Genomic DNA, 18,372 nt, shown 5'->3' with positions numbered 1-18,372 from the left:
GGCTGGGCCAAGCTCCGGAGGAGGGGAGAGCTCCAGTTTCCAAAGAGAAGCTACCGTATAGCACTATCTGGCAGCTAAACGCGCCCTCTTCTACAATCCCCGTGGCTGGCTGTGGTGCACATACCACCTTCACGCATAGGCTAACCCAATCTCAACTACAAAGATGCGCACGCAACCAGAAAGTACACATCTAAAGTAAGCAAATACCATGAAAGAGTAACATGCAAGCTAAGGAACAAAGGAAAGGTCACCAGATTAGAATTTATACAGCAAACACATGGAAACTTTGAAAAGAGTATAACTGAAAACCTCAGAGGGAGGAGAACCGATGCCGCATTCATAAAACAAAAGATTAATTGTAAGAAATTAGAGGGGCGCCTGGGTGGCTCAGCCGGTTGAGCATCCGATTCTTGATCTTAGCTCAGGTCTTGATCTCAGGGTCATGAATTCAAGCCCTGTATTGGGCTCTGCACAGGATGTGAAGCCTACTTAAAACAAAACAAAACAAAACCCATATTAGAAAAAAAATGCTTACCAAATAAAAATCTCAATAGATAAGCCAAAAAGCAGAATATATTCAACTGAAGAGAGGATATGCTAGTTGGAAGCCTGAATTTCTCTCAAAATGGCAGAATGGTATAATGGGTACTGTGGTGCACTACCCAGATTCCCCCTGGGGGCCAAGGCACCAGTGCTGCCACCTGTTGGCTGCTGGCAGCTCACAGGCAAGTCTCTCTCCAGGAATTGCCCTTGGGAAAGAGAGCTACTTTGCCCAGGATTATGTCCTTAAGAATTTTCAGTCATTCCCAAAGTCCAGTAAACTTTTCTTTTTTAAAAAAGTGTTTATTTATTTTGAGAGAGAGAGAGCACTCACGAACTGGGCAGGGGCAGAAAGAGAGGGAGAGAGAGAATCCCAAGTAGGCTCCAAGCTGTCAGCTCAGAGCCCAATGTGGGACTCAAATCCATGAACTGTGAGATCATGACCTGAGCTGAAGTCGGACGCTCAACAGACTGAGCACCCAGGTTCCCCTCAACATCTTTAAATGTATTGGGATGGGGTAGAGGGCAGACAGGGGGTGATCAATTAGAAAAACCTATGCAAATGACAGCATAGTTACTACTAGGTGTTGCGGGTTAAGTCACATTCCTCAAAAAGATACGCTGAAATCCTAAACTCTCCCCCACCCTGCCCCTATATACATACATGTGTCTTATTTGCAAGTAGCATCTTGGCAGACGTAATCAAGTTAAAATGAGGTGGGTCCTAAATCCAATGACTGGTGTCTCTTATAAAGAAAGAGGCTTGGAGACAGACAGACATACAATAAAAAAGTCTACTTGAAGACCAGGGCAAAAATGCCTCAAGCCACGAAATGCCAAGGATTACGGCCAACCACCCGAAGATAGAAGAGGTAAGGAAGGATCCTTCCCTAGAGCCTTCATGGGGAGTATGGCCCTCCCACCACCATTATTTCAGACTTCTGTCCTCCAGAAGTGAGAGAATAAATTTCTTTTAAGCCATCCAGTTTGTGGTCATTTGTTATGGCAGACCACGGAGATTCATATACCAGATGATTATTCGCCTTAAGGAAAGCAAAAAGTTGCGCAAGGACAAAAGTAACTGGTGTCATACAGATATCAGTTCCAGAGAGCATTTCTGTTCCAGGGAGCATTTCTACAGACAGAATAATGTAAAAATAAATAAACAAACAAATAAATAAATCATGATATAAACTTATTGGGCAGATAGGGAGAGGGGACCTGGCAATTACATTTGTTTACTGGAGGCAGGAGAATCAAATGCTTGCCTTCTATCATGCAAACTTTACCTTCTATCATGGGAACTCAACAGATAATGCAAAAATTGAGAAATGAAGTAATATCATTATAAGCTTGGTATGCAGAGACATGGATAAATAGCCAAAGAAAGAGCTAAAAGTTGAAAATGGTCACCACTGGAGCAAGACACGTGAGAAACTGGATACTGGTGTACGAGAGTGGACTGGTTTTTGTAAGAAATCATGTAGAATTATTTGGCCTATTAAATTACGCATGTATCAACTTTGATGAAAATAAAAACAAAATTAAGAAGGAAAAATAAGCAAAAATGAACAGACAATTCAGAAAGAAACTCAAATGAACAACATATAGAACACATGCCTAAACTTAATTAGAAATTAGACCATTTCCATTTAGAATAAATAAATAAGTCTAATAATATTAAATCAAATACTAAATCTGCCACCAACTAAGCACAATTAGTTTGGAGAGAAATCTGGAAACTTGAAAATGTTTATTAAAACTGACAATGTGTATACAACACGATTGATCCACTCTGGCTTCAATCCTAGGAAACTTTCTTACAGGCCCAGAAAAAAACCATGTTTGAGAAAGTTAATTACAGTGTTGTTTATAATAGTGAAAATCTGGAAAGGATTAAATGTTTACCAATAGATATTTATCCATTCCAGATAGGATATTTACATTTTCATGTAATACTCTCTCTGGCAATTAAAAGGAATAAACTAACTTTATATATATGAAAACATAGAGTGAAAATTTTGAGTGAAAAAAAATGTGAAGAACCGTATGTCCAACCCATTACCAGTGAAACAAATCTGGTAACACACAAACCATATGCTGCTCATGATTATCTGAATGTAAAAGCATAAAAACATTGACTAGAGAGATACTTGCTAAATTCATGACAGCAGTTACGTTGGAGGAAGGATTACAAAATGGAACTGAAGGCGAACATCCACTTCAGCTGTAATATTTTAGTTCTTATATTTAAAAACTCTTTTGGGGCGCCTAGGTGGCTCAGTTAGTTAAGCGTCGGACTTCGGCTCAGGTCATGAGCTCACAGTTCCTGAGTTCGAGCCCCACATCAGGCTCCCTAGTCAGCGTGGAGCCCAATTGGGATTCTGTCTTCTTCTCTCTGCCCATCTCCGTATCACACTCTCTCTCTCAAAAATAAACATTAAAAAAAAACAAAAACAAAAACAGTAACACTCTTAAAAACTCTTTTAAGGATGGGAAATCGGCTCTGCAGATTTTGATTTGCCAGTCTCCATAACCGTGTGAGCTAATTCCCTATAATAAATATTATATTTAACACACATATTAAATAATAACATATAGCATGATATAATATGTACTTAAAAAGGTAAAATAAAAACTTTTAAGGAAACATGAAAAAGTACTATTAATTGTAAATTCCAGGTGGTAGGTACTTAGGGTTTTTAAAAATGTAAACTATATTTTTTTGTATATTACGCAAATTTTAAAAACCAGATGTAAAAATGTTTCATTGGGAAATTTCAAAAATTGACTCAAAAAGAATGTAAATGCCTGAATAGTCTAATAACCTATAGAAGATGATCCAAAACATCAGAGAACCACCCACTAATAAAAACACTAAGCCCAGCCAATTTTATGGATGAGTTCTACCAAATGTTCCAGAAACAATGTCCTAACTCATCCCGTGAGGATAGCATAATCAAAACAGAGCTAGATTATAAGCATTCCAAATTCAGCAGGGTATTAAAAGAAAAATCATCTTGCCTCAGTGAGGTTTATAAAAAGAGTGCATGTATGATTTAACATCAGGAAGGTCATTTTTATAATATACAACAGTAAAAAAATTAAATGAGAAAAAAAGCTTAAGTGTTCAGTTGATGTGACAAAAGTAAAATTTAGTAACCATTATGTCTTTTTTTAATTCTTTGCAAACAAGAACAGAAGAAAACTTTCAAATGTAGAAAAAAGAAAAAAACCACCCCCCTTAGTCAAAAACAATCGAGGATGCCCTGCATCAACTGCTAATCCATAAAATGAAACAAATTTAAATACTCGAAATAAGAAAGCAAATATCAGCAGTTGCAGATTATATAACTGTTCACTTACAAATTCCAAAAGCATTTACAGAGACTGCTAGAAAGAAGCCCCGATTTGCCTCTCCGCCTCCGAAGCCCCCCCCCCCCCCCCCGCCGAGTTTGCGCACGCGCAATTTTGGCGCATGCGCGTGGGACGGAGAGAGAAGCGAGATGGCGGCGCCGGGTCTCCCGACGCCGCTGCACGGACATGTGGGCCGGGGCGCCTTCAGCAATGTGTACGAGCCGGCGGAGGATACGTTCCTGCTGCTGGACGCGCTCGAGGCGGCAGCGGCCGAGCTCATGGGGTGCGAGGAGGGCGAGGGTCCCAGCGGGAGAGGGCTCGGGCGTCCTGGAGAGGCGGTAGCGAAGGAGGGCCAAGGAAAGGACCGACGCTGTCTGCCGGGAGAGGAGACAGTGTCAGCCCACTTGGCGAACACTGAGACCAGAACGCCGTTATTAAGGATTTGCCTGTAGATACATGTAATGAGCGTGCCAGGGATCTGTCTACTTTTGCCATTTGTTTTGGTCTCAGGAGCTCCATAGCTCCCTACCACGCTAGGATGGATCTTTTCCTTCCAGCTGTTACTATGCAGAACACAAAGCCCCCGAGCGCAGCGATATTATAACACGTCCAAAAACCAACATTGCTTAATATTACATTTTTTAGTAAATGTTAAAAGTCGTGCGGCACTTAATTTACTCAATACACAGAAGCACCCTCGAGCAATGGAAAAGCACAAAAATGAAATGAAGTGAGATACTGGCTTGGGGAAGTATTTTTAAACGCATGAAGAGCATGGTCTGTAGCAGTTGCCTGTTAGCCACGTGTGGCTACCGAACACCTGAAATGTGGCGAGTGCGACTGCAGAACTTAATTTTTCATTTAATTGTTAGAAATGTAAATAGCTACATAGCTAGCAGCCTATAGAATTTTTCCTAGAGCACTTTATAAATATTAAAATTGACTTGTTGCAGTGCCCCCATAAATTTTAAGTAACATTAAAAAATGAATACCTATATTGTAATTTTTTAAGTGAAAGGTATTTGAGTAATTAGATTTATGTAAAGATCAAGACTTGAAATTGGTTTTCTCAAGATGAAACAGCTGTTAGGCTTTAAAGATTTATATTGTGTTTATTTATCTGTCTTAAATCTGGTCAGATATAAAATGTCCCAACTCTTATTAATAAAACTAGCTTTTCATTGTAAACGATGGAACTTTTGGATTTACTGGAATATAGAACGGAAAAGTACTGTTTTTATAACTTGTCTTTTAGTCTCAAGATATCCCAGAAAGATTTACAAGCACAAATTGCATTGCAAAGTATGCTGTGAAAGAAGTTGATTTTGTTATAAAGTGGGATTACTTCTGGTCTTGGAATTCTAATTGTTTATGAAACCATGATAGTTATTTTCAAATAAAAGCCGCCTGGTAAGATTCAACAGACCTTCCCACAGAATAATAAAGGTTTGTCAGATGATGTGGACGGTTCCAAAAGTTAGAAGCAGCTAGCATTTTTTGTTGGATACTTGAGGAGTTAGGTGCTAGAAAGGCTCCCTAAGTCTAATCAAACCCATTTCTCTGATGGAGATAATTGGTGCTTTTGATGCATATATAAGATCATAGGGAAATAAATTCAATTGAAGGATAAAATATAACAATTTATTCAAAAGCATTTTAAAGATTATTGTTAATATTCTAAAACCAGATACTCTGGTATTTTCCCGGTTCAGCATACAGCTGTGCAAATATGGAATTTCTTTGCTGCTCTAAATCTGTTAGAAAGGGGGAACTTTTTTTTCCCTAGGATATGCTGATCAATTTATGAATGTTAGGTACTTTTAAATTATAGAGAAAACCTCCTTCATAAATAAATATTGTAATAACACTGACCCTGTCATTTTAGGAAATACTAAACCAGAAGCTCCTTGTGGGAAGGGCTGATGTCTTTCATGTTAATATTTTCAATCCTCGGTTTTATTCCACAGTTTTTGTGTAATGTTTTGTAGAAATTAATTGAAATTAAATATGCAGAAAGCAGTTGTCAGAAATTAGCATGTTTATCTTTTTTTTTTTTTTAATTTTTTTTCAACGTTTATTTATTTTTGGGACAGAGAGAGACAGAGCATGAACAGGGGAGGGGCAGAGAGAGGGAGACACAGAATCGGAAACAGGCTCCAGGCTCTGAGCCATCAGCCCAGAGCCCGACGCGGGGCTCGAACTCCCGGACCGCGAGATCGTGACCTGGCTGAAGTCAGAGGCTTAACCGACTGCGCCACCCAGGGGCCCCTATCTTTTTTTTTTATATTTCCATATATTTGCAGACAACTGATGATGCTGGAGAAATATACATTAAAAGTAGGATGAGAGTAATTCCTGTAATGTGTATTTTAATCTTACTACACTAATATTTATTTTATTTTGCTTTTTTTTTAGAGTGGAAATATGCCTTGAAGTAGGGTCAGGGTCTGGAGTGGTATCTGCATTCCTAGCCTCTATGATAGGTCCTCAGGCCTTGTACATGTAAGTGTAAGTATATCAAATTTATCCACATCCTCCACTAAGAAATTCACTAGGGGTGTGACTACTTGAATCATTTTTGTAAATAAATAATATATATCTGAAAGGGTCTATTTAAGTGTAGTAAGGACTCATTGTAAATTATTCTTCCCTAAAAATTATAACTGCATGTTCAAAACTGTTCCATCATGCTACATAATTATAGAAGCAACAAAACAATTTTAGGTCATTTCTAAATTTGAATTTTTTTTTTAGGTAAATAGTCTGATTACTGGAAAAAAATGAAAGCTACTTAAATTTTTAAAGAAAATTTGAGAGTATGGAAACTATAAAGAAGAAAATAAAAATTACTTCAAAATTTTATCATGGTCCAAATGTGTTTCCTTCTTTTTTCCTCATTTTCTCTGTTTTTCATTTAATATTGTATCATGAATGTTTTTCAAAAATTCCTTTTAAATTTCAATTTGTGGGGGGTACCTGGGTGACTCAGTTGATTGAACATCCATCTCTTGATTTCAGCTCAGGTCCTGCTCTCACGGTCATGGGATCAAGCCCCAAGTCAGGTTAAGCATGGAGCCTGCTTGGGATCCCCTCTCTCCCTCTCTCTCTGCCCCTCTGCTGTCTTCTCTCTCTCTCTCTCTCTCTCTCTCTCTCTCTCTCTCTCACGCTCTCTCAAATAAACTTTTTTTTTAATCTTAAGAAATATTTCATTTTTGGTGGCTGCATAGTATTCATTGGATTCGTAACTTATTTTTACATCGTCAATCTCGATGTTTTATTTATTAAAATTTATTTATTTTGAGAGAGAGAAAGAGCAGGGAAGGGGCAGAGAGAGAGAGAGAGAGAGAGAGAGAGAGAGAGAATCTCAAGTAGGATCCACACTACCAGTGCAGAGCCTGACATAGGGCTTGAACTCACGAACTATGAGATCATGACCTGAACCAGTATCAAGAATCAGACACTTGGGGCGCCTGGGTGGCTCAGTTGGCTGAGCATCCGACTTCGGCTCAGGTCATGATCTCACAGTTCATGGGTTCGAGCCCCGCGTCGGGCTCTGTGCTGACAGCTCAGAGCCTGGAGCCTGCTTCAGATTCTGTGTCTCCCTCTCTCTGTGCCCCATCCCCGCTCATGCTCTGTCTCTCTCTCCCTCAAGAATAAATAAAACATTAAAAATAAAAAAAAAAGAATCAGACACTTAACCAACTGAGCCACACAGACGCTCCTGGATTCATAACTTAATAAATTCCTTCAGATGTGTATGCATGTATATTTTTCTACTCTTGCACATTTATGTCAATATAACAGTCTTTTTCATTAATATGACAAGTCTTTGTTCTTTTCATTCACCATTATTAAATCATTTTCATTTTTTTCTAAATTTGCTTTATGTAAAAGCAGTGGAACATTTTTAAATTTTTCAGTAATAGATGTACCTCCGGGATGTAAAATACAGTTTTCTTTCTTTTCTGTTTATAGGTGCACTGATATCAACCCTGAGGCAGCAGCTTGTACTCTGGAGACAGCACACTGTAACAAAGTCCACATTCAGCCAGTGATTACAGACTTGGTAAGCTGTTAATCCTTGTCTAATAATAGTTCATTTCCTTTTCAAATAATGTTAAGATGATTTAGGTCAAAGAAGCTTGAGTCATAATTAACTTCTAATCCACTAAATAGTATACCCCATCATTTTCAAAGTAAATTCTTGATTGATGCAGTCCATCTTGTCCACAGTTCAAAGGGAATTTCTAGTGGTTTGTATGGATCAGTCATCTTTTGGATAGTAGTGACAGAGAATCCAGTACAAACTTAAGTAAAAAGAGTGGGTGGCTTCAGGCACAGCTGGCTCCAGGAACTCAAATGATAAGACAGGCATCTTTTTCTTAGCTCTGACCTTCTCTCTCTATTGGTTCTATTTCTAGGTAGTGTTTAATTTCATGGTAACAGGATACTTGTGTGTCTGTATCTTATTCCTCAGCAAACAGCTTCTTCACCACCACCCACCCCCAACCCCCCTCATGGTAAGAAGCTCTTTCTATTCAGTTAGTCTGACAAAAGCCCCAGAATGAGTATTGCTTGGATCAACTTGGGTCATATGCCATCTCTCAATCTCTCACTATGGCCAAGAAGGATTGAAATATGGAGACGACTGGTTTAGGCCCAGTGATTTGCATGGGATCACTGAGGTGGTTTTGCCCTTTAAAATTTTAACTTGTTTCTTTAATGTGTCCATAATTAGTATTAAATATGTTTTTGATATAATAATAAAACTTTAGAGATACAAGAAATTCAGAATATCTTTTTTTTTTAAACAGAGGTAGAAACTGAGGTGAGATTCATTTTTTAAAGTCACATAACAAAGTGATAAATCCAGAATTTTTAAAAAAAGTGTTTTTTAAAATTTTTCTTTATTTTTTTAAATTTTTTTTAATGTTTTATTTATTTTTGAGACAGAGAGAGACAGAGCATGAATGGGGGAGGGTCAGAGAGAGAGGGAGACACAGAATCTGAAGCAGGCTCCAGGCTTTGAGCTGTCAGCACAGAGCCCGACGCGGGGCTTGAACTCACGGACTGTGAGATCATGACCTGAGCCAAAGTCAGACGCTTAACCGACTGAGCCACCCAGGTGCTCCAAAAGTGTTTTTTTTTTAAGCTTTATTTATTTTTGAGAGAGAGCATGAGTCGGGGAAGAGCAGAGAGAGAGGGAGACACAAAATCCGAAGCAGGCTCCAGGCCGTCAGCACAGAGACTGATGCCGGGCTCGAACTCACAGACCGCGAGATCATGACCTGAGCTGAAGTTGGACGCTCAACCGACTGAGCCACCCAGGCACCCCGATAAATCCAGAATTTAAATTCAGATCTTGGGAATCTAAATGTAGGTGTCTCACAACTTTCAGGACATGGCTCGTGGTAGCCCATGCCGGAGTCAGCTCTTCATGCTGACGTGTGGCAAAGAAAGAAGAGGTGAGCATGAACATAGGTATTATGATCAATATACAAAACTCTACGTTTGTTTATATTCAGAACACTAGGCATAGATTATCACAATAAAATCATTGTTTTGGGTAACTAAGCTTACCTGTTTACAAAGTAGTACTTTTGCTTTGTTTCTTTTTTTACTTTTAGAAGAAAGACTTTTTCAAATACATCGTATGCCTTTCCTTACATTCCTAAAATAAACTAAACGTAACTACCTTTTACTGACTCAGGGCCGTTATTATGCACATCATTTATCATCCTGTGCTGTGATAAAGAGGCTTATTCAGGTGTTTCTGCCTTCACGCTGAGGGGCTATAGCCTGCAGAGATTTGAGTTCTTATTTCCTCTCCTCCTCATCTTCTCCTTTTACCTGCTTTATGCGGTCTTATTTTACTGCTACCTGTTAGTGGCATTTCCTCTCTCTCTTCATGTGCTCTGTGCTAGAATACCAAACAAGTGATTTAGTTAGACTTGTATTTAAACTAAGAGTTCAGGGGCTCTGAACAAGTACCTCTCATGAATAAATAGCACATGTTTTGCTATACGGATTTAAAACTTCTTGTCAGAGGCCTCTTTGCTTACTTCCCAGTTCTTGGATCTGTCCTAATGCTCTGAGACCACACAAAAGCTGAATATGAGTGGGTGAGGGATGCCTGTGATTAGACTTTACATCAGTAATTTTCTCATTTAAATCCATTTTCTTTTAAACTACAATGGGGCGCCTGGGTGGCGCAGTCGGTTGAGCGTCCGACTTCAGCCGGGTCACGATCTCGCGGTCCGGGAGTTCGAGCCCCGCGTCAGGCTCTGGGCTGATGGCTCGGAGCCTGGAGCCTGTTTCCGATTCTGTGTCTCCCTCTCTCTCTGCCCCTCCCCCGTTCATGCTCTGTCTCCCTCTGTCCCAAAAATAAATAAAAAACGTTGAAAAAAAAAAATTTTAACTACATTATTTTCCATGTTGTTTCCTTTATTTAAATCCATCAGTTTTTTCCTTTATTTAAAATCCAGTACTGCAATGATTATTAGTATATAGTACCTCAGGGCCATTGTAAACAATTGCAAAGCAAATTCTTTTCTAGTTTCCTTACTGAACATTTCTGGAAAATTACCTTCCGGACTTCTTTTTACAATGTGAGAAGCTTAATTTCTTTATGGAATTGAAAATAAAGCTCTCGGCTGTTTCAGCTGTATTTCCTCACTCTCCAGTGTTGCTCCTAAAGGGAACAGCAGATTAACCTTAGTCATCTTCTACTTGCAGACAAGGATGCATCTTCATTACTTTCCTCAAAAATGGCACTTTTCTCTTTTGAAAAGAATAGAGAAAAAAAAGTTACCTTACAACATCTCCTCAAAGCCAGTGTTCCAGTATTTTCTTTGAACTACATAGTTAACAGGCTTAAAAATGATAAAAGTAGTATTTCTTTTAGAAACAGGGTAAAATGGAAGCTCTAAGTCAGTGTTTCATAATGTATGTAAATAATAGGCCAGTGATGTGCCCAACATTAGAAGGTATGGCTGAGTTTTAAATAACTTTGAATCATATAATGTCAAAGCTGTTTTCTCTTTAATTCTCTTTCAGCCATTGTGATTACATCCAGGAGAAGGTCTCAGTTTGTTGTTGTTATTTAACACCTTTTAAACACTTACAGATGTCTCTCTAATAGAGACAGATGGCTTGGGTCACTCTCAGCCTGGCAACAGTAATGATTAACTGTAACTTTTTTTTTAATTCTTATCTCATTTATCCTTGTAGTCATTTCTATTTCCAGAAAGTAATAGTGATTTCCCTTTACAGCAAATTTATTTAACAACAAAAAAAAGCCCATTTAAAGAAAAATAGTAAAAAATGGTAAGTGCGTGTGCATAAATGGGGAAATTGCAAGAATGTTAATAAGAGAGCTAACACTTTGGACACTGCCGTGAAGTACCTCAGCTATTCCATCTCAAGAAACAACCTCAGAAGTCATGGGTGAGAGTCTGTACAAAGTGATAATTGAAGGAAATGGCTTTAGAGGTGAGAACCCACCCAGATACCATGTTTTCATTTTACTGTGCCTGTGAAGGTGCAGGGTGACATGACCAGACACGATTTTTTTAAAATACTTACTTAATTCAATCATCAGAGGAGTCAAAGGAAGAAGACTTTAAATCACATCTTACCCTGAAAAATACCCTAAAAAGACATTTTTATTAAAAAAAAAAAAAAAAGACATTTTTATTGCGGTTTCACAGAAAATTGGAACCCAGTTTAAAGATTTACAAAATGCCAAACAATTAATGTTTTCAGTTTCTCTTCCACTCTTTTCAGTCCTTTCTTTGGTCTCTAATTGTTCCAGCCAATACATTTATGAGTCATTAAAGAAGTAGAAAGTAAATATATATATATATATATATGTATGTATAATACATTATACCTCGATGATAGAAAATGTTTAACTTACAGCTATAGCCTTAAAGTGTGTGCATATCTATGTAGAACATAGGAGTGCTCGCTTTCTTATTTAATCTTCTAAAAGTGAACCCAGTGTGTAAGCATTAGCTGTTGAAAAACAGGCTTTCTTGAACATTTTCTGTTCATTCTGATAAATAGTTTAATTTCATATTTTTAGGTAAATGCATATAATCTTTATATGCATGAATGAAAATGTAAAAATATTTATCTCTATCTCTGTCTACATTTTTGGCCCTCTCACACATTTTTCTCTACATGGGAGGAGAGTATTTTTAAAGATATATTTATTTATCTGTTTAATTCCGAGTCCAGCTTAACATTCTGACTATTGAACATTTAGGTCAAAGGCTTGCTACCAAGATTGAAGGAAAAAGTTGATCTTCTGGTGTTTAATCCCCCCTATGTAGTGACTCCACCTGAAGAGGTAAGACGTGGAACAAAATTTAATTATTAATGTTTTCAGCTATTTTCTTTATAAAATCAAATGAACTTCATTATGACATTAGTCAACTGCTGATTAACACAGACTGCTCTGATATTACTCACAATTGCCAATAATTGAGTATGTTGGGAGACGTAGGAAAGGAGTCTAAAACTAATGAAATATAGTGACCCATATTCATCCTTAAAATTCCCATTGAAATCAGGCCGTGTGTTTAAATTTGCTCATGTGTGTCTTTTATCACAAATGGCAAATTTGCAAAAGAGCATTTCTAATCATCCTTAAATTCATATAGTAATTATTTCTGAAAGTCTCAGTTTTCCTCCTTTCACAGGTGGTGGGGGAGGATTCTTATTTCAGGTAGGGAAAAGAAATCATCTTGGAACAGATGATTTGGAAAATCTCCAATAATGAAGAGGTAAATCAACCACTTCCCAATTTAAAGAGAGAATGGTCAAGGCAGACAAAGTTTAGTATTGGACTAAGGCTAGCTTAACTAAATCATGGTCTACAAATTTCTGGCAGGACTGTGAATGCAGAGGAGATTCTGGAAACATGGGGATGCAAACAGGCTTCCTTTCTTCCACATTCCCATGACTGAGCTACGTACTTGCTTCTCCTGAGCCTTACAGCTGCTGGGACATACAGATAATTGAGTGTAGACAGCACCTTGGGCTATTTTGCAGTCCCAACAGAGAGAGCTAGTGTCATAATTCCCATGAGCTGAGCTATTAGCTGGGGAACAGAATCACAGTGCAGCACAATGAAGATCTCCTGGAGCCTAAAAACATATTTTACAAAATAAAACCTTAGGAAAGGAATTGAAAGAGAATATGGTCTCCGTGAAGACCTGAATTAGTGTTCTGGAAACCAGATGAAAGATTTAAGTGCATAGAGCATGAAGATAAAAAGAAGGAAATCATGAAAGTAAAAGATAAGAGACTTAGAGGTTAGATCCAGGAGATATAAAAATAATAGTTAAGTTTGTGTCTATAAAAAATTTTGGCTATGCTTAATAGTATATCTAGAGACACGAGGTTAGGAACCTCTGGCTTGTACCTGTGAGCTCTGAAGGAACAGGAGCAGGTCTGGCAAGGCTCATGTAGCAGGCAAACAGCAGACCACCAAACATGACTCCTCCTTGTAAAGGTGGAAACCCTCCCTTTGTGGCCTTAAGAATGTGCCTGGTGCCAGGAGACCTTCCTGTAGGAGCATTTCTAATGCAAGCAGATACACCTGGCTGAGCATCCCTGGGGAGGCGTATGAACAGGGTCTAGCACAGAGAGATCCTGGTCCATTCTGGAAGAGAATGACAGGAGACAGGCTTGGCACAACCTGTCATTCACCATGCAATCTGTCCACAGACCACTTTACCTGATAAAACGTCCAGGGAATGGGCTTCACCAAAATAAGGGGGTAAACCAAGGAAGAGGAACACACGAGCCCCAGAAAAAGAGGTGATTCTAGGAATGCCAGGAAGGGGACATCTCCAGGAGGAAGGAACTGATAAATTTCCCAATATGATTAACTTTGTGGAAATTGTATTGAGAAGTGTACGGTAGATATGGGAATAATTTAAATTAGATACAAAAAAAAGTAAATGAACACTTTGGCTGCCCATCAATAGCTACATTAAGATATGGTAACTTTTCCATTATAAAATCGTAGACACCCTTTAAAAGAGTAAATTAGAACCATACCTGATCACATGAAGAGCTCTCCATAAAGTGTTGATGATTGACAAAAGCAAGATATGGTGCAAGAATGTAGAACATAATCCTGTCTTTGTAAAACATGGACAAAAAGGAAAAACGTGTATATAAGATGAGGGAGGAACAGACCAGCAAAACAGTAAAAGGGGAAAGTGCAGTTCTTTCTAAGGCAGGTATATGAACATATCTCCCTTATTTACAAAATAATATATGTATATAGTTACAGGCATAAGGAAATTTATTTTAATGGAGAAACATGCCATTTTATTTTATTTTATTTTTTTTTAATTTTTTTTTCAACGTTTATTTATTTTTGGGACAGAGAGAGACAGAGCATGAACGGGGGAGGGTCAGAGAGAGGGAGACACAGAATCGGAAACAGGCTCCAGGCTCTGAGCCATCAGCCCAGAGCCCGACGCGGGGCTCGAACTCACGGACCGCGAGATCGTGACCTGGCTGAAGTCGGACGCTTAACCGACTGCGCCACCCAGGCGCCCCGAAACATGCCATTTTATATGAATAAAAGCAACAGGCATGATTTATACAATTAATTTAAACTATAGATATGGAAAGAAAATAATTGTTAGGGTTAAAATATTTTTTGAATTCTTTAGTTTTGAAACCATATACAATAAGAATCTAAAGATTTTTAATACTGTATGAACTCTCACGGGTTTTGCTTCTACAGTAGAATTAGATTGTTACAGGAAGAAAATGCTTTGGTGAGCCTTTATATATTAAATGGATTCCTTAAAAAAGGTCTATACGATTCATACTTTAATCTAGAAAAGAGCCAGATGCAGGGGGGCATTTTGAAACTAACTTCCTGCAAAGTAGATATTTTATAATATAGGATCTCTCTTTTAGTTTCTTCCTGATTGTTCTATGTTAAGTACAAGAATTACCTATGTCTATCAACATAAGCATTGCAGAAATAGTAACAGCTTAAGCACTTGATATGTACAGGGCCCTGTTTTCAAACTTTAAATATATTTCTTCAGTTATTCCTAAAAATGGAAAAAAATAATTTTTATAATTTTACTGTTGAAACTGTTGTTTTCCTGGTTTTATAGATAAGGGAGGAAACTCATAAAAATTACAGATTCACATAAGATCACATGGCTAGGAAATGGTGGGGCTCAGATTCAACTTTACTGCCTCCTGGACAGCAGTAAAATACAAAGTGTATACAGTACTTGTTTGGTAAATGTTCCTTGTCAAAAAGATTCTGTTTGTGATTCTAAATGTAACTGTTTGTGATTCTAAATGATTCTAAATGAATAGATACAGAAGTCTTTTTTAAATGGTCACAGGTGGGAAGTCACGGAGTAGAGGCTGCTTGGGCCGGTGGCAGAAATGGTCGAGAAGTCATGGACAGGTTCTTCCCACTGGCTGCAGATCTTCTGTCACCAAGAGGATTATTCTATTTAGTTACCATTAAAGAAAATAATCCAGGTAATACTGACCAGTTTATCTTTTAACCACTGACTTTGCTGAAATTGTAATTTAATCATGTTAAAGAGTATAATTTATAAAGTAGCCTGAAATATTGTCAATATAATCACTGACAACAGCTCATACAAACATAACATTCATCTTGAAAGAAGAGAGAGATTTTTAAGACAGTTTTTCTTGGTTTTAGAAAGTACTGTTTTTTTTTTAAGGGGGGGGCCATTTTCCCCCCAATTAATAAATTAATATTCAGACACAGAATCTGTAATTTCTTCTTTTAACACCTCATCCTGAATATTTTGAATTTTGTCTCCCCCTTGTAATCTTCATGCCCTTGACAAGTTGTGCTATGTAATGTTCAGTTCTGGTGAAGTTCCATCATGAAAGCTATCTCATGGTATGGATGTTGAGATCTTGGTTAGATTATTGTGTAAGTAAACTGACCTGAGTCCTTCTTCTCTTTCTGTACACAAGTTTGATTTTTATCTTTACCTTATGTTCTCAGCCCCTTAAATCACATCATGATGACTAAGTTTTGTTTCAGTTTGTTTGTAGCTCCATTTTCTTAACTCAGTCTTTAGTATTATTTATTTACAAAAGGGAAGATGTTGCTTTTTTCAATGTGCCCAAAAGAGATAAGCTACTTCCTTCCACTGTGTACTGTCACTATACATTTGCCCACCTTCACTGACTTTTTTCATCCCAGAGGAAGCGTGTGAGGCCAAGATTGGAGCCAAGCAGCTGAACAAATCACTTGCTGTAATGACAAGTGTAGTTCATATTTCTGTTGAGTTCGGAGTAGCTTCCACGGCAGGGCAGGGCCTTTCAGTCTGATTGAGACTCAGCGACACCTTGAAAATACAGAGTGCTCCCATCTGACTCAAGTCCATTTTAATAGAAATTTACTTGGAATACATTGTTTTCGCAGATGAGTAGAACTTGTAAATCATTGTCTGTCTTTATCATCTTATTAAACTGTTTAGTGATCATACCGTCTTCACCAGATGGTTTTAATTGGATTTTACCTTTTGTTTTAATTTTCATTTTAGAAGAAATTTTGAAAACAATGACAACAAAGGGTCTACGAGGGACTGTGGCACTTTCCAGGCAAGCAGGCCGAGAAGCCCTCTCAGTCCTGAAGTTCACCAAGTGCCGTGTATTGTGCTGAATGTGCGTATATTGATAATATTGATGATGTTGAATGTATGTATGAATATATGGAGAGAGAGAAGCGGAATATATTCAGCATGTTGTGAAACTGAAGTCATTTCTTGGTTAACAAGTATAGAATTGTCAGGTTATATAGAAGAAGGTAGAAGGATATAGCATTCCCTTTTACCCAGGTATCAAGTCTATGGAAATTTTTGCATAAGTGCAAGTAAATGCGTATCCGAGATATATTATGTGTATTTTACATATAAAACCTGAATGTGAGTCACCTATCCAGCCACTAAACATGAGTTATGTTTGTGTGCACTGAACGTGAAGGGGTTCATAATGTACCATCAAGTGAAAAAGAGCAAATTACAAAACAGGATTATCCTGTATGTATAATTTTAAAAAACCAACAGAGAGGGCATGTCTATATGTCTATATAAGTAAGTCTCATGGGGAGCCTGGGTGGCTCAGCTGGTTGAGAGTCTGGTTCTTGATTTTGGCTCAGGTCATGATCCCAGCGTCATGGGGTTGAGCCCCATGTTGAGTTCTGTGCTGAGCCTGGAGCCTGCTTGAGATTCTCTTGCCTCCCTCTACCCTTCCCCCCTGCTCACATGCTCTTTAAAAAAAAAAAGAAGTCTCAGAAGGGAAATGGCAGGAAGGAACAGAGGGACTTTCACTCTTTTATGGGTTATTTGCACAACCCCAGTTACTTGTATAATTTTAAGAAGGTTTTCATTATTAAAAATTTTTTTAATTTACTTTCACTTGCTCATTGTCTCCATTCTATTTCTATTATTTAGAATGCCTCCAGCCTCCATGTTTCTCACTGGTCAGATTTTTCCTACCTTTTATGCTTTTGTCATATACTTCTATCTTCTTCTTGCATATATCTTGCAAACTGCTATACATTTTTTCTTAGATCAAGGAGAGTTGTATATAAACAAACTCACAACTCTTAGGTTAATCACACTTTTAAAAGCTGACAAAGGGGTGCCTGGGTGGCTCAGCCGGATAAGCGCCCGACTTCAGCTCAGGTCATGATCTCACGGCCCGTGTGTCCGAGCCCCACGTCGGGCTCTCTGCTGACAGCTCAGAGCCTGGAGCCTGCTTCGGATTCTGTGTCTGTCTGTCTGTCTGTCTCTCTCTCTCTCTCTCTCTCTCTCTCTGCCCCTCCCCTGCTCAGGCTCTGCCTCTCAAAAATAAATAAAAACATGAAAACAAAATTTAAAAACTGACATGCATCTTTTAGGAAATGTCAAATTACCTTTACTAAGTTTAGGAACCTCTTCTTCCATAATTTATATACCATTTAAAATAATATTTATCAAAATCAAAGAACAGGACTATAGGATATGAGTGAGCAGAATCTAGAATTAATTTTTAATTCGGCTATGTTTAGCGTCACTTGGAGAAGCTTTTTAAGATTATAAATTCCTGAGGGGCGCCTGGGTGGCGCAGTCGGTTAAGCGTCCGACTTCAGCCAGGTCACGATCTCGCGGTCCGTGAGTTCGAGCCCCGCGTCGGGCTCTGGGCTGATGGCTCGGAGCCTGGAGCCTGTTTCCGATTCTGTGTCTCCCTCTCTCTCTGCCCCTCCCCTGTTCATGCTCTGTCTCTCTCTGTCCCAAAAATAAATAAACGTTGAAAAAAAAAATTTAAAAAAAAAAAGATTATAAATTCCTGAACCCCACCACAGACCCGTGGAACCCTCTGCTGAGCAGACCCAAAACCTGTACCGTTTAAAATGTGCTTCCCGGGGCGCCTGGGTGGCGCAGTCGGTTAAGC

The 18,372-nt window shown here is 38.4% G+C and overlaps 1 protein-coding gene across 4 annotated transcripts in view; it reads left to right on the top strand.

The window, feature by feature from the left end:
• Positions 1-4,010: 4,010 nt before the first annotated feature.
• Positions 4,011-18,372, top strand: part of HEMK2 (HemK methyltransferase 2, ETF1 glutamine and histone H4 lysine) — a 21,751-nt gene continuing 7,389 nt past the window's right edge. The window contains exons 1-8 of one of the 4 annotated variants that reach the window (XM_040484114.1): positions 4,011-4,180; positions 6,313-6,399; positions 7,873-7,963; positions 8,319-8,417; positions 12,167-12,250; positions 15,294-15,435; positions 16,482-16,602; positions 18,030-18,055. In XM_040484114.1, coding sequence (XP_040340048.1) covers positions 4,047-4,180; positions 6,313-6,399; positions 7,873-7,963; positions 8,319-8,417; positions 12,167-12,250; positions 15,294-15,435; positions 16,482-16,600 — 756 coding nt within the window. In that variant the 5' untranslated portion in view covers positions 4,011-4,046 and the 3' untranslated portion in view covers positions 16,601-16,602; positions 18,030-18,055. Of the gene's footprint in view, positions 4,181-6,312; positions 6,400-7,872; positions 7,964-8,318; positions 8,418-12,166; positions 12,251-15,293; positions 15,436-16,481; positions 16,833-18,029; positions 18,056-18,372 lie in introns of those variants that run through there. The other 3 variants (XM_040484113.1, XM_040484112.1, XM_040484115.1) reach the window with 3 other exon arrangements.

The sequence above is a fragment of the Herpailurus yagouaroundi genome, unplaced genomic scaffold (genome assembly GCF_014898765.1).
Source record: "Herpailurus yagouaroundi ecotype Mexico unplaced genomic scaffold, PumYag 162, whole genome shotgun sequence".
Classification (NCBI taxonomy): Eukaryota; Metazoa; Chordata; class Mammalia; order Carnivora; family Felidae; genus Herpailurus; species Herpailurus yagouaroundi.
Note: the sequence above shows the minus strand (reverse complement) of the source record. Positions and strands in the feature narration are given on the sequence as shown.